The sequence below is a fragment of the Nicotiana tabacum genome, chromosome 12 (genome assembly GCF_000715075.1).
Source record: "Nicotiana tabacum cultivar K326 chromosome 12, ASM71507v2, whole genome shotgun sequence".
In the NCBI taxonomy this organism is placed as follows: domain Eukaryota; kingdom Viridiplantae; phylum Streptophyta; class Magnoliopsida; order Solanales; family Solanaceae; genus Nicotiana; species Nicotiana tabacum.
In genome coordinates, this window is record NC_134091.1 from 76,463,659 (window position 1) to 76,487,363 (window position 23,705).

General features: G+C 38.1%; 1 protein-coding gene across 10 annotated transcripts; it reads right to left on the reverse strand.

The window, feature by feature from the left end:
* Positions 1–318: 318 nt before the first annotated feature.
* LOC107798599 (ENHANCER OF AG-4 protein 2) lies at positions 319–23,705 on the reverse strand. 10 transcript variants are annotated; one of them, XM_075226637.1, is made up of 15 exons: positions 23,164–23,705; positions 22,084–22,160; positions 19,242–21,098; positions 18,580–19,084; positions 16,234–16,342; positions 15,140–15,252; positions 14,875–15,062; positions 12,154–12,838; positions 11,588–12,083; positions 9,866–9,958; positions 9,684–9,767; positions 9,351–9,505; positions 8,645–8,810; positions 1,547–1,657; positions 319–668 (listed from the first exon to the last, which is right to left on the reverse strand). In XM_075226637.1, exons 1-11 carry the CDS (start codon positions 23,272–23,274, stop codon positions 9,712–9,714), a joined length of 4,290 nt encoding a protein of 1,429 aa, XP_075082738.1. In that variant the 5' UTR covers positions 23,275–23,705; the 3' UTR covers positions 319–668; positions 1,547–1,657; positions 8,645–8,810; positions 9,351–9,505; positions 9,684–9,711. The 10 variants fall into 10 exon arrangements, with proteins under 10 accessions (XP_075082738.1, XP_075082734.1, XP_075082733.1 ...); XM_075226633.1 differs by having other exon boundaries at positions 18,580–19,087; XM_075226632.1 differs by lacking the exon at positions 8,645–8,810 and having other exon boundaries at positions 18,580–19,087.

The following is a 23,705-nucleotide window of genomic DNA, read 5'->3' on the forward strand; positions in this document are numbered from 1 at the left end:
ACAGGGGTTTGTATTTAAACTTACAAAGCGTAGCTTCTATTTAGTTCAAGTACCCACTCTCCAATGTAGATGATTAAGCACTAAAAGTAAAAAGGTCAGATCCGGCTTCTGTAGTCCTCGAGAAGGTCAATGCTGAAAACTGAATCTCATAGGGAAATGCTAAACAAATGTAGCCACTCTCAAAATAATAACAAAACAAAAAAAAATGTTTTACACAGTATATATATATATATATATATATATATATATTATCCAATAGGTAAAGGGATATTAAACGATACAGATATTGCATAAAGCACTGTGGCTCAAGCCTACATGTTAGTAGGATAATACTTATTGGTCTTCTGTGCTTTCCGTTTTTCTTTTCTTTTTGAGTAAGAAATGCAGACTAGGGCAACAATGAACACAAAATAGCAGCTACCTAGATTTGAAATGCTTTCACAAAAATATTTGGATATATTATGCAGCATTTTACAATCATAATCATTATAAGGTAAAATACCCATAATTTATTTGCTTCAGCTTAGAACACAAGAGGTAGAAAACGTCCATACCACCTTGTCTCTATGAACGAATGGCTCTGTTAGAAGGGGCGTTATTCCGCGTCCATTCGAGCATGTTAATCTGGGTCCAAGCAGCCATCTTGATTGTTCACCTCAGCTCCAACACTTCACAATGTATTATTATTATTATAAATTTTTAAAAAAACATATAGAAAACAAATTTCCTACAATTTCGGTTTTTTTTTGGCCTTTATTTCACATAACCCAAAAAATTTCTTAAGTAGGTCAACACAGATCAATTAGCAATTTGCTTTCACCTCTACCTTCTCCCTCAACGTTTCTCCTTTCTCAACTCTCTTGTGGCATTCCCTTCATCCTTACCAGAACTCAAGCACAGATCATAAGTTAAACGCTCAGCACTAAACAGCAGTGAGTGAATCAGTGCACTTCAAAATTTAACAAACATAACCCAAAAGTTACCATGGTCTCAATGAATAACATCCTAAAGTGATTGATTATATAATAATCATGAATACTTCAGATGCAAACTCCCGAATACAACATCACTGTTTAGACATGTACGCTAGTCAACATCCATAAGCAGTTGCAGATAATGAAAGCTCAGATGTGTAAGATTAATATCCATAGCACAAAATCACTGCTTAAAGGTCCCAAAAAGAAAAACCACTAAAGCAGATTGCTCAATGTCAATTGGTCAATCAACAACATAGAAGTGCAAATATTTGCCAGGTGGAAAAGACGAAATATTCTGGATATCCTATTTATATAATATTTCAAATTATTTACAGAATTACCTTTTTTCTCCAAAATTTTAACTCCATTCGATGACAGATATACATGAAAATTTTACATAAGCAGTACTTTCTTGGTCAAACTATCAACTCTTCTTACTTTAAAGAAGCTACCAGTGTCATATGAACTGCAAATGCTCTTTCACAAAAATGATCGCCATTTTGTGGTGAAAGGACAAAAAGGGAAGCAGTATCACTGCTACAGTTCAGGGATCTGACTACACAATTTACCTCATAATTTTGCAGCAGAAATCTGCCAGGATCAATCAAACCTTATTTGAGTACCGCTGACCAATAAAGGGCTACAATGTTGCATTCTGACTAGCTACCTTCTGTAAATACCTGAAACAATTGACATTTGCTGACAAAATCACTCTCAAATTAGATGATCTCCATCATGTAAACACAATAAGAGATATATTTCTAGCGTTGCAAAAACACCAAGAGGGAAAAAAGGAAAATTAGGAACAAGAATCACACAAGTCAGGAAACCAATTTAAGAAAAAGAACTTTTAGATCTTCCTTAGGAAGCATACACAAGTCACTTGTACAAAGAACAAATAAAAATCGCTATAACTAGTTACTCTAATAGCATTCCCTTTAAGGGAGTTTCATTAAAACGTGCTGCAATTGCTGAAATACAATTGTACAGAAGTAGCGCACATGACTTCTGTCAACACTTCCTATCCAAGGGATTATCAAACACATTCCAGTATAGAAGGCTTATAATGTTATGCCTTGAAAACAGTTCTTTTTGGGTGATAAACAATGTTTCTCAAGGAAATTATGTAGCCAAGAGAGAGATCAGTAAAAAAAACTCAAAACCTATCAAACATTTCACATCAAAAGGCTGTTTGATAGTATTATCTCAACAAGCAATAAAGGAGGATGGAGAGATAGAGGTGATAGAATCTATTTCCTAAATTTTGAACACATTACACCTCCCATCCATGGGCCAATATTGAATAGCTGTTTACAAATGCATCAATCAATAGACAGGAATCTTCGGCCCTAGCTAACTACCAGGACTAAGATACAATGTGATCAAACATAAGATCTATAGGCATTGGACGATTTCAATATGAGCTGCAGTTTGATATTCGGAAAAAGGTCATATTTGCCACTGTAGTATTAAATATTAGTTATATATACCTTCCGTTATAACCAAATACTCAATCAGATGTGAATGAATGAAAGAGATTTGTGCCTTTTTATTGTCTAAGTCTAATGCAAAATGGTCTCTAAAAGGTAACAAAATTAAGCATTACTTTTCATTCTTTTCAGTTGTTCTACATGTTTCAGGCAAGTTCAAGTTACACGTCTAACAGAAGAGAACTAGTTCTCTTAGAAAAAGAGCAATACTTGTCAAAGTACAAAATAAGATGATATTAGATGCCATCCCTCTCAGGCTAAACTTCATTCAATTTTGAGAACAGGGGCAAAGATTCCATCAACAACATGCTTCAAGCATTCTCCATTCTAGTTTGGATTTTCCTCAAACAAGGACCCCATTATTGCTAACCCTCCTCTCTAAGAAGCAAAAAACAACTATAGTCATCCTTTCTTTCTCTTAAGAGTCTGGTCGTCTTTGGGCCTTTCCGGCATATCCAGGAGGGGAAAGGGGTCTCTTGGTTTTTCTTTTTGGGTCTCGTTGATGGATTTTTGGTTCCGGGAAGATGGGTTATTTCTAAGGGTATGGGTTGGCTAATCACCCGGATTAACAGATGACCTCCATGTGTTATTTTGAAGGTGGATCCAAGTTTTCCGTTAGTGGGAGCCGGGAGGGGTATTTGTGTTCAAAAGTGTAATGACGAGGGTAATTAACGTCGAGTATATATAACTAATATTAAATAGTACAAGGGTAAATATGACCCTTCCCGTTTAACATTTATATAGAACCTAGGCTCTCAAGCTGAAAGCATGCAACCCCACAAAACACCGTAATAATCATTTTGTAACACTAACACATCACACATCATTTGATACACAACATGACACGGACATACACACTGAGATAGCCTTTATTATGTTACATCACAAACCCAAATCTTACAGAGACAATACGACACACCCTATGTCATGATTTTACCATGCAATATTAACAAATTTCCACCCCAATAATAAAAGCGAGTGAATCATTGGGCCTATCTCACATAACGAGTCATACAAGGGCGAAGTTCATTTTGGGGCATAGCCCAAAGCAACTTCAAACTCCACATGAAAAATATTTCAAGAGTGTCCAAGTGTTAGGATGCTGAGAAAAGTACAGCAACGAGAAGTTCTGACAGATGAAACTAAATCAGCAAAGTTACTACTAGACCAGCCCATTATTCTATACATTCCAAGACATCATTTTTTAAACTGAGCGAACACGTCAAGAAGTTCATCGTTTCCTACTAAAGCAAACTTTGTCTCATGCCCCAATAAACCCATGCACAACACAACTTTAAACTAGAGCAGAACAAAATCTTAAGGCACCTATGAGATTAAAAAAGGCTTACGGTGCCTACTGAAACACACAAGTAGGTCTCTTTCATTAGCCAGGACCTGCAATTTGTTGCTTGAAGCAACAACTAATTTCATGCACTATGCTGCTCCGCAAACAATAATAGATACTTCTATACCAAATTAAGGACTTCTGCACCAAATCTTACCCATGAAAATAAACATACACAGCAAAATATGCATGCTCAAGAAGCACGTTAAAATTTTGATGTGTTTCCAATAGCTGTGCTGCATCTGCTTACACAAGTAAGGGCATGGCTGACATGCTCCCTCAGTGATACTAACTTAAACTTTTCCACAGAGCACATGTAGATATTAGAGAAAGTTAACAAGCTCTTTTGCCAACTGAATATTGAATGGTACTTTTCCATCTAGCTTCACACACATCTTCCCTTCATATACACATTTGAATATAAATGCTAAAAAGCACATCTCTTTCAGAGTTCCCACACCAAAATGTTGTTATTTCACTTAGAGGTCGTTTGGTTGAAGGGATTAGGAAAAACAGTCCCGGAATAAAATCTCACATAAAATAATACAATATTTGGTTGGATGGATTAAGAAAATAATTTCTGCATAACTAATGCAGCGTTTGGTTGGCGTATAAAAAAAAATCCCTATACAACTAATGCAACGTTTGAGTGGTGGTAATAAATAATACTCCCTCCGTCCCAAATTACGTGTGACTCTTTCTTCTTTGGTTAGTCCCAAAAGAATGACACCTCTCTATATTTAGTAACAATTTAACTTTAAAATCTCCACTTTATCCATAATGAGATGATTTATACCCACACAAATATCTATAGCTCATTTTAAACCACAAGTTTCAAAAGTCTTCCTTCCTATCTTAAAACTCGGTGCCCAGTCAAACACCGTCAAATAAATTGGGACGAAAGGAGTACACGCATAAGTTATTTGAGAATCTAGGTATTATTTTATGTGGAGTATAATGTGAAATAAAATTACGTGTATCAGCAATGCAGCAATGCAGAGACAAAAGTATTGAAAGAAAAAAATACCTTACCAAAAAAACAAAAAAAAAAAGGTATTGAAAGACAAAAATGCTCTTAAAATAGATAATCTTTAATTATTCACTGCATAACAATCCCGACAATATTATTCGCAGTACAACAAACATATCCCTGCGTAATTATATTAGCATAACTAGCAGGTGAACCAACCCCTTAAGAGTTGTTGGGATTTCATTGAAATTCCATGTTTCAATAAAAAATGGAAGATATGATTTCGGGTGCTGTAGTCCAGGTTTGGTTCTTACCATCCCCATAAGCCTGAAAGAACCCAGTTTTACTTCCATTTTTGTGAGTCTCAATCCACACCATGCTCCATACCCAATTTCAAAATAAAATACTTAATTTCAGAATTATCAAAGTTTGTAATATTAGTATTTTTTATTGATGCCTAATTTACTCTGTAATGACCTAACCAATTACTCTAATCTTTACCTGGTTCAAACAAGTCAAAATACATTAATAGTATTTATTTTTAAATGGAACAAATAATACTCTTAAACAAAAGGCCACCGGTATTTTGTTAGGCACCATCCCTAATCCCATGGCATGAGAAGTATTCCTACTACAACCTGCAATCAAACACCCCTCTTAATTCCAGTAAAATGAAGGCTAGAGATGTCTCTGTTTAGATCCTCCACTTGCAAATAATTGCTAACAGTAAAGCCTGAACCTAAACAACCAAGAAGCTGCAATCTCAATTAGACTAAATCACAAACTTGCAAGAATCAGAACCAAATAAAAGTGCCAATTTAGCAAACATATCCATTTTCCTCCAAGTTTGGGCTTGAGGTAAGGTTGATTGATAACAATTCTCCTCGAAAATCTAGGCTGCATATAAAAGATATGGGGTCTCTCGAGAGAAACTCCAACTTCTCTCTAGAATCTGGGAAAAGAGAAAATATAACATTCACAGGTGCTCTGGCTTGGCCGGCTCTTGAAATTGAAGCCAACAGTAGGAAATTGGATGCATGCAAAGAACCACGTTTCGACTTTCACACAAACACATACAAAGAAGGAAGAAATTCTTGAGTACTTGTCTGGTTGGGAGCTTTTGTAAAGTGTGTCGGCTCTCCAGAAGCAGTCAGAAATCGGGCGGCAGTAGGTTGGGGTTTAAACACTGGGTTGAAGGTGTCTCCTTTAGGTGATACCAGATTTCTTTTCAGACTTCAAAAGTGAACAACAAGCTACTCGGGGTCTGAATAAAGGTCGGGGGGGGGGGGGGGGGTAATAACATAAGTTTTTTTTTTTTTTTTTAATGTTGTGCATAGTTTGGCAAAAATGAGGACACTCTTGCAAAAGCACCAATTACCACAAGATAGGATTGACGAAATCTCCCCTGAAAACCATGAGTAGAACAATAAATGATAATCACCCCTAAACCACCAAGGCATATCACATCTGTTAACCATCAAAATTCACAGGATACCCAAATAGAAGATGCTTTCTTGTGGAAGGATAATGTAATTGTCAGCAAATGTGTGCCACTAGCAACAAATTAATGCTAAACCAATCAAAAACTGTTATCTTCTTGTATGTGGATGAAACTATAGAGGTAGGTAAAGTATTTTGATAAGAACAATCTTTATGCAGCATCTTCTTTGTGAATCCTGGAAGAAAAGTATTTGAAAGAATAGAACCCACATTCTTGAAGGCTCCAATAGGGGTTTCAAGAACAAGAACAAGGTGGTTTTGGTGATCCCGCTTCAACCAGCGAAAAGTGGCAAATCTCATACTTATTATAAACCATGCTCTCTCTCTAACCGACATGCAGAGAAAACATATCCAAGTATACTAATGTGTTCAGAATAAGTGGATCTGGGAGCCAACAGAACAAGAGGCACAATCATTCTCTGAAACATTTGTATGTGTGATTATAGGAGCTTAGTCACTCAAAACTGTCTTTTAAACCCTATGCTGAGACCACCTTTTCTTGATGCCATTTCTACTCACCCTACTCTAATTTAACTGCTACAACGTATTACACATTAAGAAACCTGCGCAAATAACACTACACCATAAAAAGAAAGAGGGGAAACACTAGATAAAAAGCGTTGAGGCATCGGTTTGATTTGAGCTTCTAAGACCAGAATTCTTTCTAGACTAGACTGCACCACAGTAACTTAATTGGACTTGAAATGCTTTCTCTTAATTTCAATGTTCATAAAGTTACATGATTTAATTCCATTGGTTCGCCCAGAATGTTCTAAGTATTAATAGTGCTACCAGATCCATACTTCACAATAGGTTGAAATGGAGCCTGTAATTTTTGACATTCCATCAACTATGCAATAAAATTGAGAACAGTTAAGTACTTTGCAATTTCTGTCACATCCAGCAGTTTTAAGAACAAGACCAGCCAATACTATGAATGATTTGAATGCCAAATAACATCAGTTTCAAGGCAGTGCCAAATGGAGGAGCTGTTTCAATAAATGTACGAAATAAAATGCTGAAATGCCGACAACACAGCTAATAAAATCAAAGCATTTCTGATGGCCAGGTAGGCCTTTTCAGATTCTTCAAAGATTATGATTGTAAGAACTAACCATCTGAACAGCTTATTTTAATACTTACTATGTGGTAACTGCAGCTTCTGAGAATCAGATTACGCGAATAATCAGATAATACACTAACCATTGTTCAATTCTAAAAGTCAGTACGGTGGTAGCTGCAGCTTCAGAGAATTGATTACAGAGACTTATCATCACCGTAATCTGATATGTAACGAAATTTAATTACACATGCTTCCATTTTTGTCCCGAAATTTTGTTATGATAATTATTAGGCTATATTTTCTAAATCAACTTCAGATGAGGTTCCAAATTATAAAATTAAACTATCGACCAAATAGAGAAGCGACTCTTTGCCAGCTATGTTGGCCGGGGATGAAAAAATAGCCACGAAGACGGGATACTGCAATTTGTAGCCCATGGGAAGAACATGTGAAGACATTATTTCAATAAAAAAACAAATGGTAGACTGTTACTCATTGACTATATCAGATATGCCATTTTTATTGTTTACAGCTCGGTTGCGGAAAACAATGAAACAATGTTGTTTACAGCACAAGTGATGGTTTTCTTCAACGGATTCCAAAGTCAAATCTTTTAGCTCTAAAGAACCCCATCCGATAACAATTTACCCAAGGAGATTGACGCAGACTAAGAGGCCAAAAAATTAACTCTATAAACAGGAGGAAAAAGATAAAAAGAAACTCCCTTCATCCTTATGTTTGAGTGAACTATATGGAGTCTCGTAGATGTTTAAAATAATAGTTTGAATTCTGTAAAATTCAAAAAGTTGGTTACCAGATGTCGCATCAAAGTTGAACTAATAAATATTTCTAGGTTGCACTAACTTCAGTCATTACTCATTAGAGGGAAAATAATTGCAATTTATGCAATTGGGACAACTTTTTAGGGTAGAATGAACTAAAAAGTAGACAGCCTAGGATGGGACTGAGGGGTAAGAAATGCATTAAGCAGCATGACAACATCTCAATAATGGTGCATGTTAAGATTTTAGCTCAGCTATTTTTTAATTTTTTTTGGGGGTTTTTGGGGGGGGGGGGGGGCAATTTATAGGACTCTTGATACAGATTACTGTGAAACAGTTTAATATCAGAAAACAAAAAAGAGAGAGATTACTAACTTGTTACTTTTTAAGTCAGAGAGAATTAATGAAATTATTATATTTATAGATAATAAATAACACGAGGCAAAATCAAAACATTTTCACCAAGATGATGGATATTCCAAGGTAGAGATCGGAGAAGATGAATGAAGGTTTGTACCTACTCCTAATTTGCACTATGAATCCAATCCTATCCACATAGATGTTCTTAGCCATGCGATGAGGGGATGCTTTGAAAGGTTATGTTAAAGCCCGTCGACTTTTCTTTGTTTGCATCAAGAGACACCCGAAGGGTCTGGCCATATGGTACCTTGGGAGCCCCAACCCTAATGTTCACGTGGATGTCCAATTAGAAATTTTGAATAGATAGGTATCATAAGTCTTCAACTGTAAAACAAAAGAGAGTCTGATTAACTTCTGAACTTTTACAAGGTTAGGTTCAATGAAATGTGAGCAATTGTTAAGAATGCCAACATGGAAATGCTTAAAATAAGAATCTGAAAAAGGAAAAGTCTGGTAGAGCCTATATCGGTTATGCGTCTCTCAAATCCTCAGTTATCTATGAAGTATGGCAGCAAAAAATTATATCACTCAGTGGTAAACATATTTTCGAATTATGAAGGATCCTCATTGTACATGTACAGGGTCAGTTACTCATTGCTAATATATCAGTGATTTATTCTGCATCACCTGGAGACTAAAAGGCATCACCAAATCAAATAAGATTAACCAGGAGTTTAAAAAAACACTTTTATGTTAGTAAGAAAATAAAAGAAAGATGACCAGCTAATACAAGTACTTCTCATCTGAACCGAACTCTATAACTCAGTATAGTGAGAATAATTACAAGGGTCAACAGGGCTTACACTTTGTTAAGTATATGTCTGTGAGATGCATTTGTCAGGAAAATTACAATAGTACAAAATCCTGCCAAGGGTCACCCAACTTTACAGCAATTGCTTAAATGACTGACGTTTGTCCAGATACCAATCCTGAATCCTACTCGAGTCACCATTAGATGCTGCAAAGAAGAAACACAAAGGTCATATTTCACCAAGAAAGAAGAATTTAAGATAGAAGTGCAGTAAATGACATATCCTGAAGAGCCGAAGCACTCTACATGCACAAGGCTCAGATGTAGAGATATGTCAACCAAGTCCTGTCCCCAAATAAAAAATCTTGATAAACCAAAAACTCACCAAAGATCAAAATCCACTCCAACAACTCTCATGCTGGCCTCCAGTTGAGGGCAGTTACATCCGGTCGGCAAGGCATTCCATGACCTACCACACTAGCAAGTCAGTTCCTTCTCCCAAAAAGCTGAGACTGCGAATCGAAAAGCAAATTAAACTATAACAGAAATTCTTGACCAATTTATCACCTGAAATTGGAGGACCAGTAGGGAAAGCATTTGATCCAGAAGGTTGGAATCCAACATTACTCACAGATGGTCTATCGGGAGGTCTGAAATAACCTGCCATCGAAGTCACTCGTCAAACTAACCTATCGCAGAATGGCTATACCATGACTGACAAATCAAATTCAAGATTGCTCCATGTTTTCTTTTTAGTTAACAGAAAAGTACAAAACTTTTTCCAGCAACAACTTCAACATTTTACCAAGTAAAGAACATAGGTATGTATTGTAGGCCCACAAATGTGAAGAAAGTACAAACTCCACATTAAAACCGGACATAGAGACGGAGTGGAATTGGAACGGGAAAAGAAGGAAAGAGGCAAAGCCTACTAAAACTATAAGTGAGTTCCCACGCCGTCATATGAATCATTTAAATACATTTCCATCAAATGCCATGCCACAAAAGGGATTGAGACGAGCCTCTGCCATAAATATTGAAGGTTAAATTTTAACACGGCAATATTTCTCCGAATATATTGATGTTTGTTGCTGATCATGATAAGTATATGGGAGAGCTGTATTACCATCCTTAACTGTGGTGGAATGCCAAATACACTATCACTTCTCTAAGTTGCACGGACTCTTTGTTTTTGGTGCCGCACCCGTCTCGACACGGGACGGGTGCGGGATACGTCCCGGATTCGGTCAACTAACTTCGGATACTTTGACCTGAGTCCATCGACAAATTTGGGGAGAAAATTGAGATTTTGATTTCTCAAAATTAAAAATAAAACAAATTTTTTTTTTATAAGGAAAAAAATAAAATAAATTAAGACATGGGAAATGGCATACCTTCAATATTGTAGTACTTTTGTCTCATATTTGCTGCTTTGTGTTTCAAAAAAACCAAGAATTCAAGGGGTCGTGTTCTAAGTTCGGACTACTGGTAGACAGTAGCAACGATATAGATGGAGAGTTGGTGGAAGGCCTTGAATGGCTTTAGACAGTAGCAATGATATAGATGGAGAGTTGGTGGAAGGCCTTGAATGGCTTTCTTTTTCTCTTTATACCTCTATTTTTTATAATTTTGAATTTTCTTAGCTGAATCACCGCACCCGTATCCCATAACTGGATCCGCACCCCGGTATCTTAAAATTTAAATTTTGCCGAATCCGACACTCGGATCCATGCCCATATCAGATACCCACACCCGAGGCCGAGCAACTTAGTCACTTCTCTTTTCTGATTAAAAATAAATTTTACCAAGAATTCCCGCATACAAGATGTATCCAAACTAGATACTTATCATACAAAAACATGACTCTCTACTAAAAGCGCACAATCAGGTGCATAGTATTATTTGTCAACAATGAACAAGCAGCAACACCTAACTCGAATTACATGTTTCACTGGCAATAACAGACAAATCTTAACTACGCCCTGACCAGTGACAGGCAACAGCTAGGTTTTGGTAAGTCGCTTCTATGACGTTGTGTTTCAACTGATCCAGTTCAACACTTCACCAAACTTAGAGCTTGTACCAGTTTCAGCACTAACCCATTTAACAACGCAGATAAAAGCCAGCCAGTATGAGCATCATATGCAGGTTCAAGAATTTGAATAATATTTCCTAACAAAATTCATGAATCTGGGAAATTTGCTAAGAGCTAGTAGAAATTTACTATATCCAACTCCTGCCACTTTGCTTCCCATGTAAATTAACGAAAGCACAAAGAAAGAGACAAACCTTCCTGAGCAATAGTTGGACCAGGGCATGCTCTTCCTGTACCAATCCATATACCGCGCTGGTGGTCACCATTAAACTCATTGGATTGCACCCTCCATTGTTCATCACCAATATAACGTCTTGATCCATCAGGGCGCTCTGGTAATGAGCATGGTGCAGGATATGCTTGCTGTGTATGCTGCTGCACTGGGGCCCTTGGATACGAAAAACTATTGGAAGGGATTTGATGTGGAGGGTTAAGATGCACGGGCCTTGGGGCAAAAGGTGCACTACCAGGTTGAAATTTCTGTGCGGACTGAGAAACTGGTGGGTTTATATATGCATCATTATAACCATATTCTAAAGGCCGTGAACTATATCCAGAAGGTTCCCGTGAACTACTGACTCCTGCTGGTGTAAAAGAAGGTGGTTGCAATGGGAATACCTCATTCCTAATAGAAGCATTGATACAAGGACCATGAGGCATAGTTCCAGCTATCTGTGGTAGCCGATGACCCTGTAAAGGATTATAAACCTTAGTGTTATATAATGAGAGAACATAAATAACTCAAAGCAAGAAGCCTTACACTAGGCAAGCTACCAACTTCAATTGCAAGAGGAGGTTGCGAATATGCCACTACAGGTGATGATGATGGTACTGTTGGAGTGAGAGAGTGCAAGTGTTGTGTCCCTACTTCGTGTTGAAGTGGAAAAGAAGGTTGAGGGAACATCAGCGGAGGCGGTCCGGTGGGCAGTGGAGGGAAAGTATGTGGCTGAGATGGAGGTGGTGGGGGTTGTGATATAGGAAGTGGTGGTGGTGGAGGAGGTGGCAATGGAGATGATGGAGGTGGAGGTGGCGCAGGCGATGGAGGGGGTGAAGAAGGCAAAGGTGGAGTGGGTGGAGGAGAACAAGGAGGTAATGGAGGGGATCCCATAGGTAGAGGAGGCAAATCAGATATATTATCTAAACATGATTCCAGGGTTCTATCAGAGCCAGACCGGTTCACATCATCTGCAAATAAAGGTCTTTCATCTTTTGGGTGACCAGACACATCTTCCATTTCAAGCTCACCATCCACATCCTCCAAGATACAATGACGCCTGTCACTAGGAATGACCATACATCTTCCAGCATTATCACCTGTTGCAGGTGTACGTTCCACTGCTAATTCCTCAGCAGCTTCTTTTTGAAAATTACAAAGAACATCTTCTTCTTCCTCCTCGTCAAAGACGTGAGAAGATAAAAAGCCAGGCAACTGAAATGTAGCATTGCTGGAAACGCAAATGGGAATAAAATATGTCAGATATTAAAGTAAAAACATCAGCAATAACAATACTATCACTTTACTGACAACGAAAAAGCAAATGTTGCTACCGATAAGCACATAAACAGAATGCCACAGATTATCAGATAATTATAGAAGTGGAAAGGAGAAATTTTGATGGGCTGATAGATGGAGTTTGTGGCAAAACACAATTGGCTACAATCTTAAACACTGATCTCAAATTGGTGTATGACCCAACAGTCAAGGTCTTACTCCCACAACTAGTCAAATTTGTGGTCTTACTCCCACTCTGAGATTACCATTTGCATCGACAGGAGACAGATAGCATAATAATCATGCGGTGTGCTCAGACCCAAAAACAAAAACAGGGGTTCATAAAATCCCTGAAATCCATCTCTGAAATTTGTGGCCCAATGAAAAACAGGGATTCAGATTTTCAGAAATTCAATTAACACTTCCAAAAACAGAGAAAAAAATATTGCACACCGATTCCTGTCTCAAGTATTCTCCTAACATTCGAATTGGAATCTGAAACAAGAATCAAATACCTATTTCATGAATCAAAAATGAAATTGAAAGGCTCGAACAAATTAAAGAAGTATTATGGAGCAATTCCTTTATCAACTACCAACATATATTCAGTGCTATTCCAACATATCCAAATATTTACAGCAAATGCACTCGCAAGGATGGCAGTGGGATAAACCCGAACTCAAATGTTAGAGTATGGTTCCATGAGTTAGCTGGAGGAAAACACAATTTAAAATTTGGAAAAAAAAACAAGGAAAAAGGAGGGATTTACGGCGTTTAGACAGTTTCTCTACAAGTGAAAAGCAAAAGCCGACAAAGTTCCTGGGGATTTAAGCAAGAAATGAAAAGCAGAAGTCTTAGCATGCGCTAGTGTTGTCAAGGGCGAAAAGCTCTAAAAAGCGCTCTAGGTCTATTTGGGCTTTAAGGGCAAAGCGTACTTAAAGTGTGGGCTTTAGTTAAAAAAGGCACAATGAAGGAAATAAATAAAAATTATATGTAATTCAAGAACAAAGTAACAAATTCATTCATAATGTTTCCCTTAGCAGCTAATACACTTATTTCTGATTATAGTTGTTGTTTAGTGCCGCTTAATTCAAGAGAGAACTCATGGTCAATGGGGCGCACGCCTTAGTGCCTTGCCTTATATTGAAGCGCAACTAAAGCGAGGCGAAGCGCCCTCCTTGAGTTTTTCTGAGCTTCAGGGCTTAAGCGCGCCTGAAATGAGCCTTTGACAATATTGGCTTAGAAGGGTTGCTTCTTTGCGTTGTTAGACACCAGGAAAATGATATCTAGCTCACGTCTCTATGTCACTTGACTTTTAATAAGACTGGATTTTAGCTTTAGAGCCAGTTTCTAACCATTCCAAAGAAAAGAGAATCTACAAGTTTACAGTCCTACACATGGGACAGACCACTTCAAAGAGGTACGGATAATCGCCTTCATCCCCTATCTGAAACTCATAAGTGGTTTGTTGTAGATTCACATCCAAAACTTTTTCAGTCCCAAACAAAGTTGAGTCGGCGATATGAATCCTCACTTCTTACTTTAAGCTCAACTCATATTATCACCATGCCAAAATAAAATAATAGTAGTGAAAATAAGTTTCATATATATATATATATATATATATATATATATATATATATATATAACAATAATAACATTAAAGGTTCTCTAACAAATTTAAAGCCTATTCCTAACTAGTAAGTATCACCTATATGGATCTTTTTCTTCCATTGTGCCCTATCTTTAACTAGTCCACAGCAACATCAACACAAAGAATTATACCGAATTCAGATCATGAATCGAAGCGGTAACGATAACAACATAGCAAGTTACAGTGCTTTGCTTTTTTCCAAAACAACCAATAAAACAATGGGGCACTATTTCCCAGACTCCCATGACAACCAAATGAAAGTTAATAGCATTCTTTTTATAAAATTCATAGCCAAAAATATTTCAAAAGAACAAAGATGAAAGTAAGTTGACAACCTGCCATACTCATCAACAAGCATGCCTTCCATCTCTCTAATAGGATCATCAATAGCACGCTCAGCTCGAGATGGTCGTCTAAAGGATAAACCACCAGATGAATCATCATTTGCCGCACCGATATCATCCATATGACGGCGAAGAAGAGAATCAGGATATATTTTCCTCTCAAGCCATAATCGCAAAACCTGGCAGAGGAGATGAAATCAACATCATGCAGGATTTTCTTTAAATGACCAACTGGTTCTAGTGTTTGCACAATCACCTTGAGACACTGACGACGGTTTTCTCGGGCACCCACTCCTGGCGGAGCAGCAGCTCCCAAAAGACGAGGCAATGCTGCTTGAACAGCAGGAATATATGATGCTCCTGCTATGCCTAAACAAAAATACACGTAGCAAGGCAAAGAGAATCAAATCTAATTCAAGCACAGATTTCACAATTTTTTTCTAGATTCTAGCAAGTAAATAGATTGAGAAATTACAAAATAATGTGTTTCTTAACTGGATCGGTTAGATGATTTGATCTTACCACAGAAAGCATCCACCAATCTCCATACAAACCGGACTCCCATAACCTCCGTAATTTAAGGAGATGACTTAGGTCCTTGTTTATATCTTCTTAGATCAGAAAAATTTGCAAACCAAACTGAAGAATAGCAGATAACCTGCCTTATTTTCAAAATTACAAATCTCATTTTTTATGGAGGGTTACCAAATATCTTTTTTGGTAGTGTAAAATTTTCAATTCTCTGTCCGATTATGTAAGTTAAACGCTTTGGTAAACCTGGTAACATTGTGCAGTGCAGGAAGATACCTTAAGCAACATCCAATTCCACAATGTAATGTTGCTACTAAATTAGCACAAATCATCCTGGTCACACAGACTGAATTAATAGAGAATGCATCTGTAAAGTATTGGTACCCACATGCTATAGCAAATACCCTAAAAGATTTGAGAAAATGAAAATCAGGGAAGATCTCGTTAACCGGTGCAATCCCACAAAACTATGTGCAGAGATGGACTCGGAGATCTCACTTAATGAAGGGAGGTGCAATCCCACAAAACTTAATGAAAATCAGGGAAGATCTCGTTAACCGGTGCAATCCCACAAAACTATGTGCAGAGATGGACTCGGAGATCTCACTTAATGAAGGGAGGTGCAATCCCACAAAACTTAATGAAAATCAGGGAAGATCTCGTTAACCGGTGCAATCCCACAAAACTATGTGCAGAGATGGACTCGGAGATCTCACTTAATGAAGGGAGGTGGGTGGAGAAGGAATTGGTGAAATATGAGAGGAGATGAAAACAAAATTAAGAATCATAAAGGTAGTGTTCTTTGACAAGAATCTTTACCTTTATGACTATGAGAGCACTGAGTTATAGAATCCACCAAAAAAAACAGGTCCACTCTGCGATGAAAACTAGCTTCATTTTCCAACTTCCGGATAAGAAGTTCCACGACCTGCATTAAAGAGGGTTGAATGCTCAAGAAGACTACAAAAGGTGACAATAAATGTACCCATCACAAAAGTTGCAATATGCAGATATTTTTATTTATGATGATTATTTAGCAAGTTCGACAAGTTAAAATCTTAGTTCCTACAAAGTCACTCCACAGAACCCAAATCTTAGTTCCTAAAAAGTCACTCCACAGAACCCACAATTTACGTAATAAGAAAGATTCAAAGCTCATTTAAGTGGTTCAAATTTCAAAATATTTAAGAAAGAACTTTCGGTAAAAGCTTTGTCTAGATTAAAACTGACTTGAGATTATAGAGGAAAAAGAGCAGTTTTGCCAACTAAATCTTGTTTTAGGTTTTCCAAGAAGGCCTACGATATGAGATGTGTAGCAAGTTAGACTCGTAAAAAGTCTCCGAGCAGGCAAGTCAAAAGCACTTTCATTTGTTGTTTTCTCCCTGCTCACTACTCCCCTTCAATTTTCCCTTCCTTCCTTTTTTAGCTTTGACAAAGTGCAGGTACCAGATTTAACCACAAAGTTTTAACCATTTCAGCCAACACAGGGAAGAGTCCTTTACTTTTACTGGTTTAACATTTTTAAAATTCAGATCAATATTACATGAACTGCTATGATCAAACTGACTTGATTTTGCAAGTAAACAGAAACAAACTCTGTGAAGCCAGCCTCTCACCCAGTTATCTTGCTGTTTAAGTCTTAATTATCATAGCTTATTAGGTTTGAAAAGGAACCACGAGACCATCATTTGTCCTGGTTCATGACACTGTGCAACTCTTTAAGCTTTGGTTAGAAAGAAGATTTTTGTGGAAGAAGCCCAGCTCTAAAAAGCCATTTCAAAATAGTTTTTCCGATTTACAAGAATGATAAACTCATATAGCAAAAACATACCCAGAATGTCCTTGGAATAATTAACAGAAGAAATTTATCCCACAAGAATCATCGATAATGAGAACATGACTATAAGCTCTTAAACTTCATACAGTCATCAGACTCATCACTAAGCACTTCAACTATTTCTGGTCACATCACTCTTGCACAATCGCTTTTACCTCAATTAGCCACTGACACTTCATTCCACTAGATGAACCACAAGGAAATTTAAGATTTTTTCTCCTAAAACCTCCATTTAAATTTCATACACTCGAACCCTAAAACAACCAGATTACTCCTCTCTTTCTTTCTCTCTCTCTTCTCTATCTAACTCTCTCTTTATCTGATGAGTTGAACTGTTTTTTTACAGTTTATGTCTATCCGCTCCTACCTTCTTCTATTTCAGTTTTTTTTTAAAATCACAGAGATCGATTAATAGAGCATTCTATACTTTCACCTCTCTCTCTCTCTCTCTCTCTCTCTCTCTCTCTCTCTCTCTCTCTCTCTCTCTCTCTCTCTCTCTCTCACACTGTTCTCCATTTTCTCTCTCTATTCTTCCCTTTTCTCCCCTTTCTCATTTCTTTCCCTGCATTTTCTCCCTTGTTCCCTTCTTGGTGTTACATCAGTCCCGCCGGCAAAAATTATCAAGTCATGAGCAGGAAGGCCAGTAAATAAAGGATCTTATCATGCAGAGATGCACACAAAGAGACAACTCACACATTTTCGAGCCATAAGGCATACTTGTACATGGAAGCACTGCTATTTACCTCGTATTAGACATCTATTTAATGAGAAATGTCAACACAGAGCCTCCCAATAATGACGCAGAAGGAAAAGCTCAATCAAACACACCAACTATGCTTTGACACACCACCCTGTACCCTTTAACCCCATGAAATAAAAGAATAAAAAAGGGCGAACAGAAGGCATGTAGATGGAAAAAGTTGGAAAACACGAACATAACATGAATAAACTTGCATATTATATATTGTGAACCCATAAACACTCCTAGATCTTGTATCAGCACAATGACAGGCAAAGAGGTGAAGAACGACCAGATCAGAATTTCTCGTGCAACGAGAAGCCCAAAAGGCAATATTGCGGGGCTTATGACTAGTCCATAATGGCATTTAGAAATACTTGTATGAAACTTTTTGACACAAAAACAGTTGTCGCAAACTTTAGGCATCTACAAGTACGTCACCTAATTTTTCATTCAAGGATCAACACAGATTCTCCCAATATTGACATCAATGCCGAAAACAAATAAAACACGAAAACATAAAAATCGCAGAAGAAACTCATTAAACTTATTATTATATCAGTTAGAAAGGGAGAAAAGTGTTGCTTACCTCATTAGCAATGCCATACTTTGCACAATCAATTGCTAGACGGGTTGCACGTCCAATACTCTCTTTGGTCCGTGATAATGTTTCTATCATTCCTTCAAAAGCATCACGAGCAACAGCTGCCTCAGTATCGCCGCTGAGTGAGCCCCCAGCGGCCACCAGGCCTGAACTCACTCTCTTCTCCTCATTTTCTTCAGGCTCAGGTGGATTAATTGATGATAACTGCTGAATCTCAGACGAAGGAGATGAGCGAGGAAATACTTGGACTTCGGGGTGCAGCATGATGCCAGAGCTTAATGGTTGAGAACCAAGAGCTGGATAGGGACTCCCTCCCTGTGGTTCAGTATAGGGGGCCAAAGCACCAAGGGTATTACCATGAACGCTCTGTAAGTGAGCTTGCCGCCTTTTAGCCTGAGCAGCTGCTATAAGATTTTTCATGGACATTTGAGGGTCCAGAACTTTGGAATCTATGGAAAAATTATGCTTGTCATCTCTCACAAAGTCCAGCCTGCTTTTGCCACAAAAGTGGAACATCACATTAGAATGAACTGTCAATAAGAGGCACCAAAGTAGTTTCCTGGCTGGTGTAAAACATTTCCCTTATCAAAAAAAAAAAAAAGTAAATAAATAAGAGGCATCAAAGAAAAATCAAATACCAAATGTACCTTTCTGCCCGTGTAGACATACTTTCCACAGGATTACCAGGCACAAGAGCAGGTTCATTCATGGAGGAACTGGACCGAGGAGTTGTTTTTTTCTTTTCACCGATAGAAGCCATCTTACTTCTTTCATTAATAGGTTGATCATGAGAAGGATTTAAGTTATCAGCACTAGTGCCTGTATTAGATTCAGCTACCAATTTTCTATGATCACCCTGTGCTTTACCAGGTACTTTAGCACCTTTTTGTGGCTCTGAGACTGGTTTTGCAGTGGACCCAGGGGATTTTTTGGGGGAAACAGTATCACTTTTACCTTCCCTGATCGCTGTTTTCGGAGTTCCCAATTTCCCAGGACTACATGAAACACTTGTATCAGTAGGTATACGCTTTTTCTCTACATTTTTCTGAGAAATACGTACAGAAAGTTCTTTGTGTAGTCTGGCAGATAGTGGATGTTCCTTGATAGAGCTATTGTCAATTGTGCCTGAATCTTTCACACCCAGTTGATCATTACTAGCTGTTCCGATAGATAGGTCAGGCTTCTTCACCGAATTAGGGACGCCGGAAACGGCATCCCTTTTAATAGATCCTCCATGAATTGGAGTTTTGGGCTCTTCATTTTCTTCATCCTCACACAAACGAACAGCTCTCCGCTTAGTGGGCAGTTGAGGAACAGGAGAGGAGCTGGACATAGCCTCCATTGCCCGTCGATGGCGCTTTGATGGTGGGAGAATATCTTCTTCACCACAATTATTTGAACCAATAGCACCTTCCTGGAATTTCAGCGTAGTGCAGTCCTCAGCTTTTCCCACTGGTGTTGATTTTTTAGCCTCTGATTTCACCACTTTAGCCTCATCATAATTTTTGCTTGAGTGGACTACTGTAGCGGCATCAATGGCCCCATCAGCAGATTTTATCTTCTTAGAAGGATCTGCTATTTCATTGCGTCGCAACACCTGTCCAGGTTCAACTTTCAATTTCTTGCTTGACAACTGAAGTTTTTTCGCCTCAACATGGTCTACAGCAGCATCCACCGTCTCAGGTATTCTATCATTCTGCTTTTTTGCCTTTTTCCTACCATTTGTACCTGACTTAACCTCTGGCAATAACTTTTTTGTACTTTCTTTTTTAACAGTCAGATCACTGGCAGTATCACTAATTCTTTGCTCTTCATCTGCACCCCCAGGCTTCCTCTTCGCCAGCATTGCTTTGTGTCCATTTGCCAGTTGGTTCCGACCACCATCAAGCTGCTTCACATCATAAGATGATGTAGAAGGCAGTAAATCTGGATCAGGAAAATGACTCCTCCTCTCAGCAGTTCTCAAGCTATCCTTGTGGATCAATTGCTTATCATGCTCCTCAGGATCTCTATTGTCCTCACTTTGGTTATCATGAGTGCTTTCTGGACTAGGCAACGAAGCCAACTCCTTTCCTGAATTAGAAGTCCTACTGGGAATTGAAACCTTCTTTTTAGAAGATGTCGATGGAGACATATTACCCTCTGAATCATGTGAAACGAAATCAACTGTCTCATTTTTTATCATCGAGCAGCGCTCTAGTCCAGATCCTTCTACCAGGCTTTTGATATCTGTTTCTTGCTTAGACGTTTTATCCCCATCCATTTGATCCAACTCAGCAGCAGCATCCACCCTTCCAAAAGAAGCTATTCCACAGTTTGGAGCTATTTTATAGGCCTCATCTCCGGAAACACTTGAGTCTTTCCGTTGTAACTCTTCAAATTCTTCACAGATTTCCTTCACTGCTTGGGCAAAATATTTAACTGTTTTACCCTGACATCGAGCTGACAGTTTGTTTTTAACCTCAACAGTAAATGCCTGAATATCTGCTGGGGCGACAAATGCTCTGTTGACAAAGTAAAAGAAAGGGAAGAAAGCATGCTTCAATGACGAACGGAATCTAGAAAGGCAGAATATGGTTTTTCACATTAGGGTATTCAAATTGTAGACAACTTCATATTTGTTGCCAATTTCACATAACAATTCCTTAAATAAGCACACAAACACAAAATCGTCATATCAAAAACCTACAAATCAGGGACATTTCCTGTCCAAAAAAGGATACAAGACTTAAATATTACAATGATACCACAATGTTACCTGCTTTAGGCTACTTGAATATGTTACTAAAATGAATGTAATAAATGGAAAGATCACAAAGCATCCGGATAAATCAAAAGTTAATCCGCACCAGCCAAATTGACTACCAACTATGGAAAAAACCATGTAGTTGGATTACTGAAAGAGAGAAAAGAACCAAAAGGGCATGACTAGTTATACAAAAGAACGACACATCAATACTCATATCAGTACCTAGAAGACGAAATGAGTTATCCTAAACACATCGACGAGTAACAACGCAGCAAGCCGAAGTGAAAAATAACCTTTACTAATTCTGCTAGGAGGTCTGAAGCTAAGACATTTTCAAAGGTAACCAACACAGAACCTCTCTAACTGTGTATGCACCTGTTGAATAAACATTCAATCACGCCCCAGATTTCACAGCTCAACGAGCATGACATGTGAATGTCAGTTAAAAGAATGGTGGCGGATGTTACTTGAGCTGCAGTAGCATTTTGTAAAGCATCGTTCCATAAGGAACATAATGAGAAATTCAGTTAAAAAATGTTGGCATACACTCTTCTCTTTCCTTTTTCCCAATAACTGGCCTGGGCAGGTACTCCCATATACCAGAAGAAGTTTACAAAGCTTGCCTTGCTTCCATATTTCAGTGAAGTTAAGCAAAGGATGTTATAGTGTAAAAGGAAATCCTACAATAAACCATTTATCTTCACAAACAAGCATGGAAAACAGATGCAGGAAGCACTTACATTTCCTCTGTACCATAGAACTGGACAAAATACTTTTTAGGATCAGGAGCTCGATCCCAATCTTCTGGTTTGCTAATCTGGAAAAATTGAAGGTAACATAAATAAAACCACAACACAAAGCGACAAAATGGAAAAACGACAACGCGACGAGCACCGAGACAAAAGCACCAGAACTGACAAAACAATCTCCCAAATGTTCTGTACTACCAAAAAGGACAACCCCAAGATCTTATTGAGAAACAGAAATCAATGAGGAGACTGTTAAACAAAATAGCAACGTGTCAAAAAGCAAAAAGCGCAACGAATAAGCAAACAAACACCACATTTCAAAGTCTCCGAAACCAATGAACGAGGACCACTTACTCTACTGGTCAACATAACTTGGAAAACAGGAACACAAAAAGGGACAGACACACAAGTTCCTTACAAAGAGCTTTTCTACCACAATTCACAGCAGAAAAAAAATCTCAGGAGCAACAGGAGATGTAGGAACTTATCAAATGACATCAATTACAAACAAAAAGGAAACAGACAAGCATTCATGGGTATTTAATACCCGTGATAAGAGGTCAAGAAACTAAGCAAATGCATTGCTGATTTGCCCTCATCCTTTCAAATAGAGTTGTCATCTGAAACTTCATGAACTGAAACATACTAGACAACCCACAAGATCCATTATTTAAAGAAAATCAATATAACTCCTTAATAAGAACTCACATCCAGTTTTACGATTCTCTAAACAAAATCGTAAAACAAAGATAGAAAAAAACCTCATTCTTAAGTCAACCAGACCTAAATTTCCAAGAAAAGTCAAGATAAAATCTCAAAAGCTAAATAATACTTATGTACATATCAACTAAATGAAACTTGATATCTTTTCACCACTAAATTCACTCCACACACTTCAAGAACCATTTTCCGAGATTATTATCAAGATCGAGAAACAATAATCAAGTACAGTCAAAAGATTAAGATTAAAGCAACGACCATCAATAAATTTAACTGAACGCTCCTTCATATAACAAAGTACATTGAGATGAAAAATTGATGAGCATTGTATCGGGGGTTTTGTTTCTTTACCTTAGCAGGCCAAGCAGGGAAGCCTTTAACCTTAGCAAGGACAAGATCACCCACACTCAACTCGCTCGTCGTCTTCACTCCTTTAGCTCCACGTCTACGCCCTGGAGCCATCCCCTAATTCTATCAAAACCCTAGATATATATATACTACTCTCCCACCAGGTCTCCTTTTGCCGTCCGATCACAAACAAAGCCGGAAATAGAAAACCTAGCTATACTTCCGGTTATGAAGTTTCCGCGACTGTGCTTTTTTCGACTTCTGAATTCGATTGAAAAAGAGTACCGTCCACAATTGCAACTGCGGTTAACGAATGAAAAAACCTAGAACTCAAGAGGAAAGATATGGCAAGAACTTCGCCGGCGGTGAATGGGCGGTCGACGGAGAGCGGAGCATCGGAAACGGCGGAGTTGCACATACAGAGTTGCTGCTCTCTACATTCGAATTTTGCATTTAGAGAGAGAGAGTGGGTTTGTGTGTGGCGGTGGATGATAGAGCGAGAAAGAGAGAGAAAAGACCGCAGTAATGGTTATTGTACGTCGTAT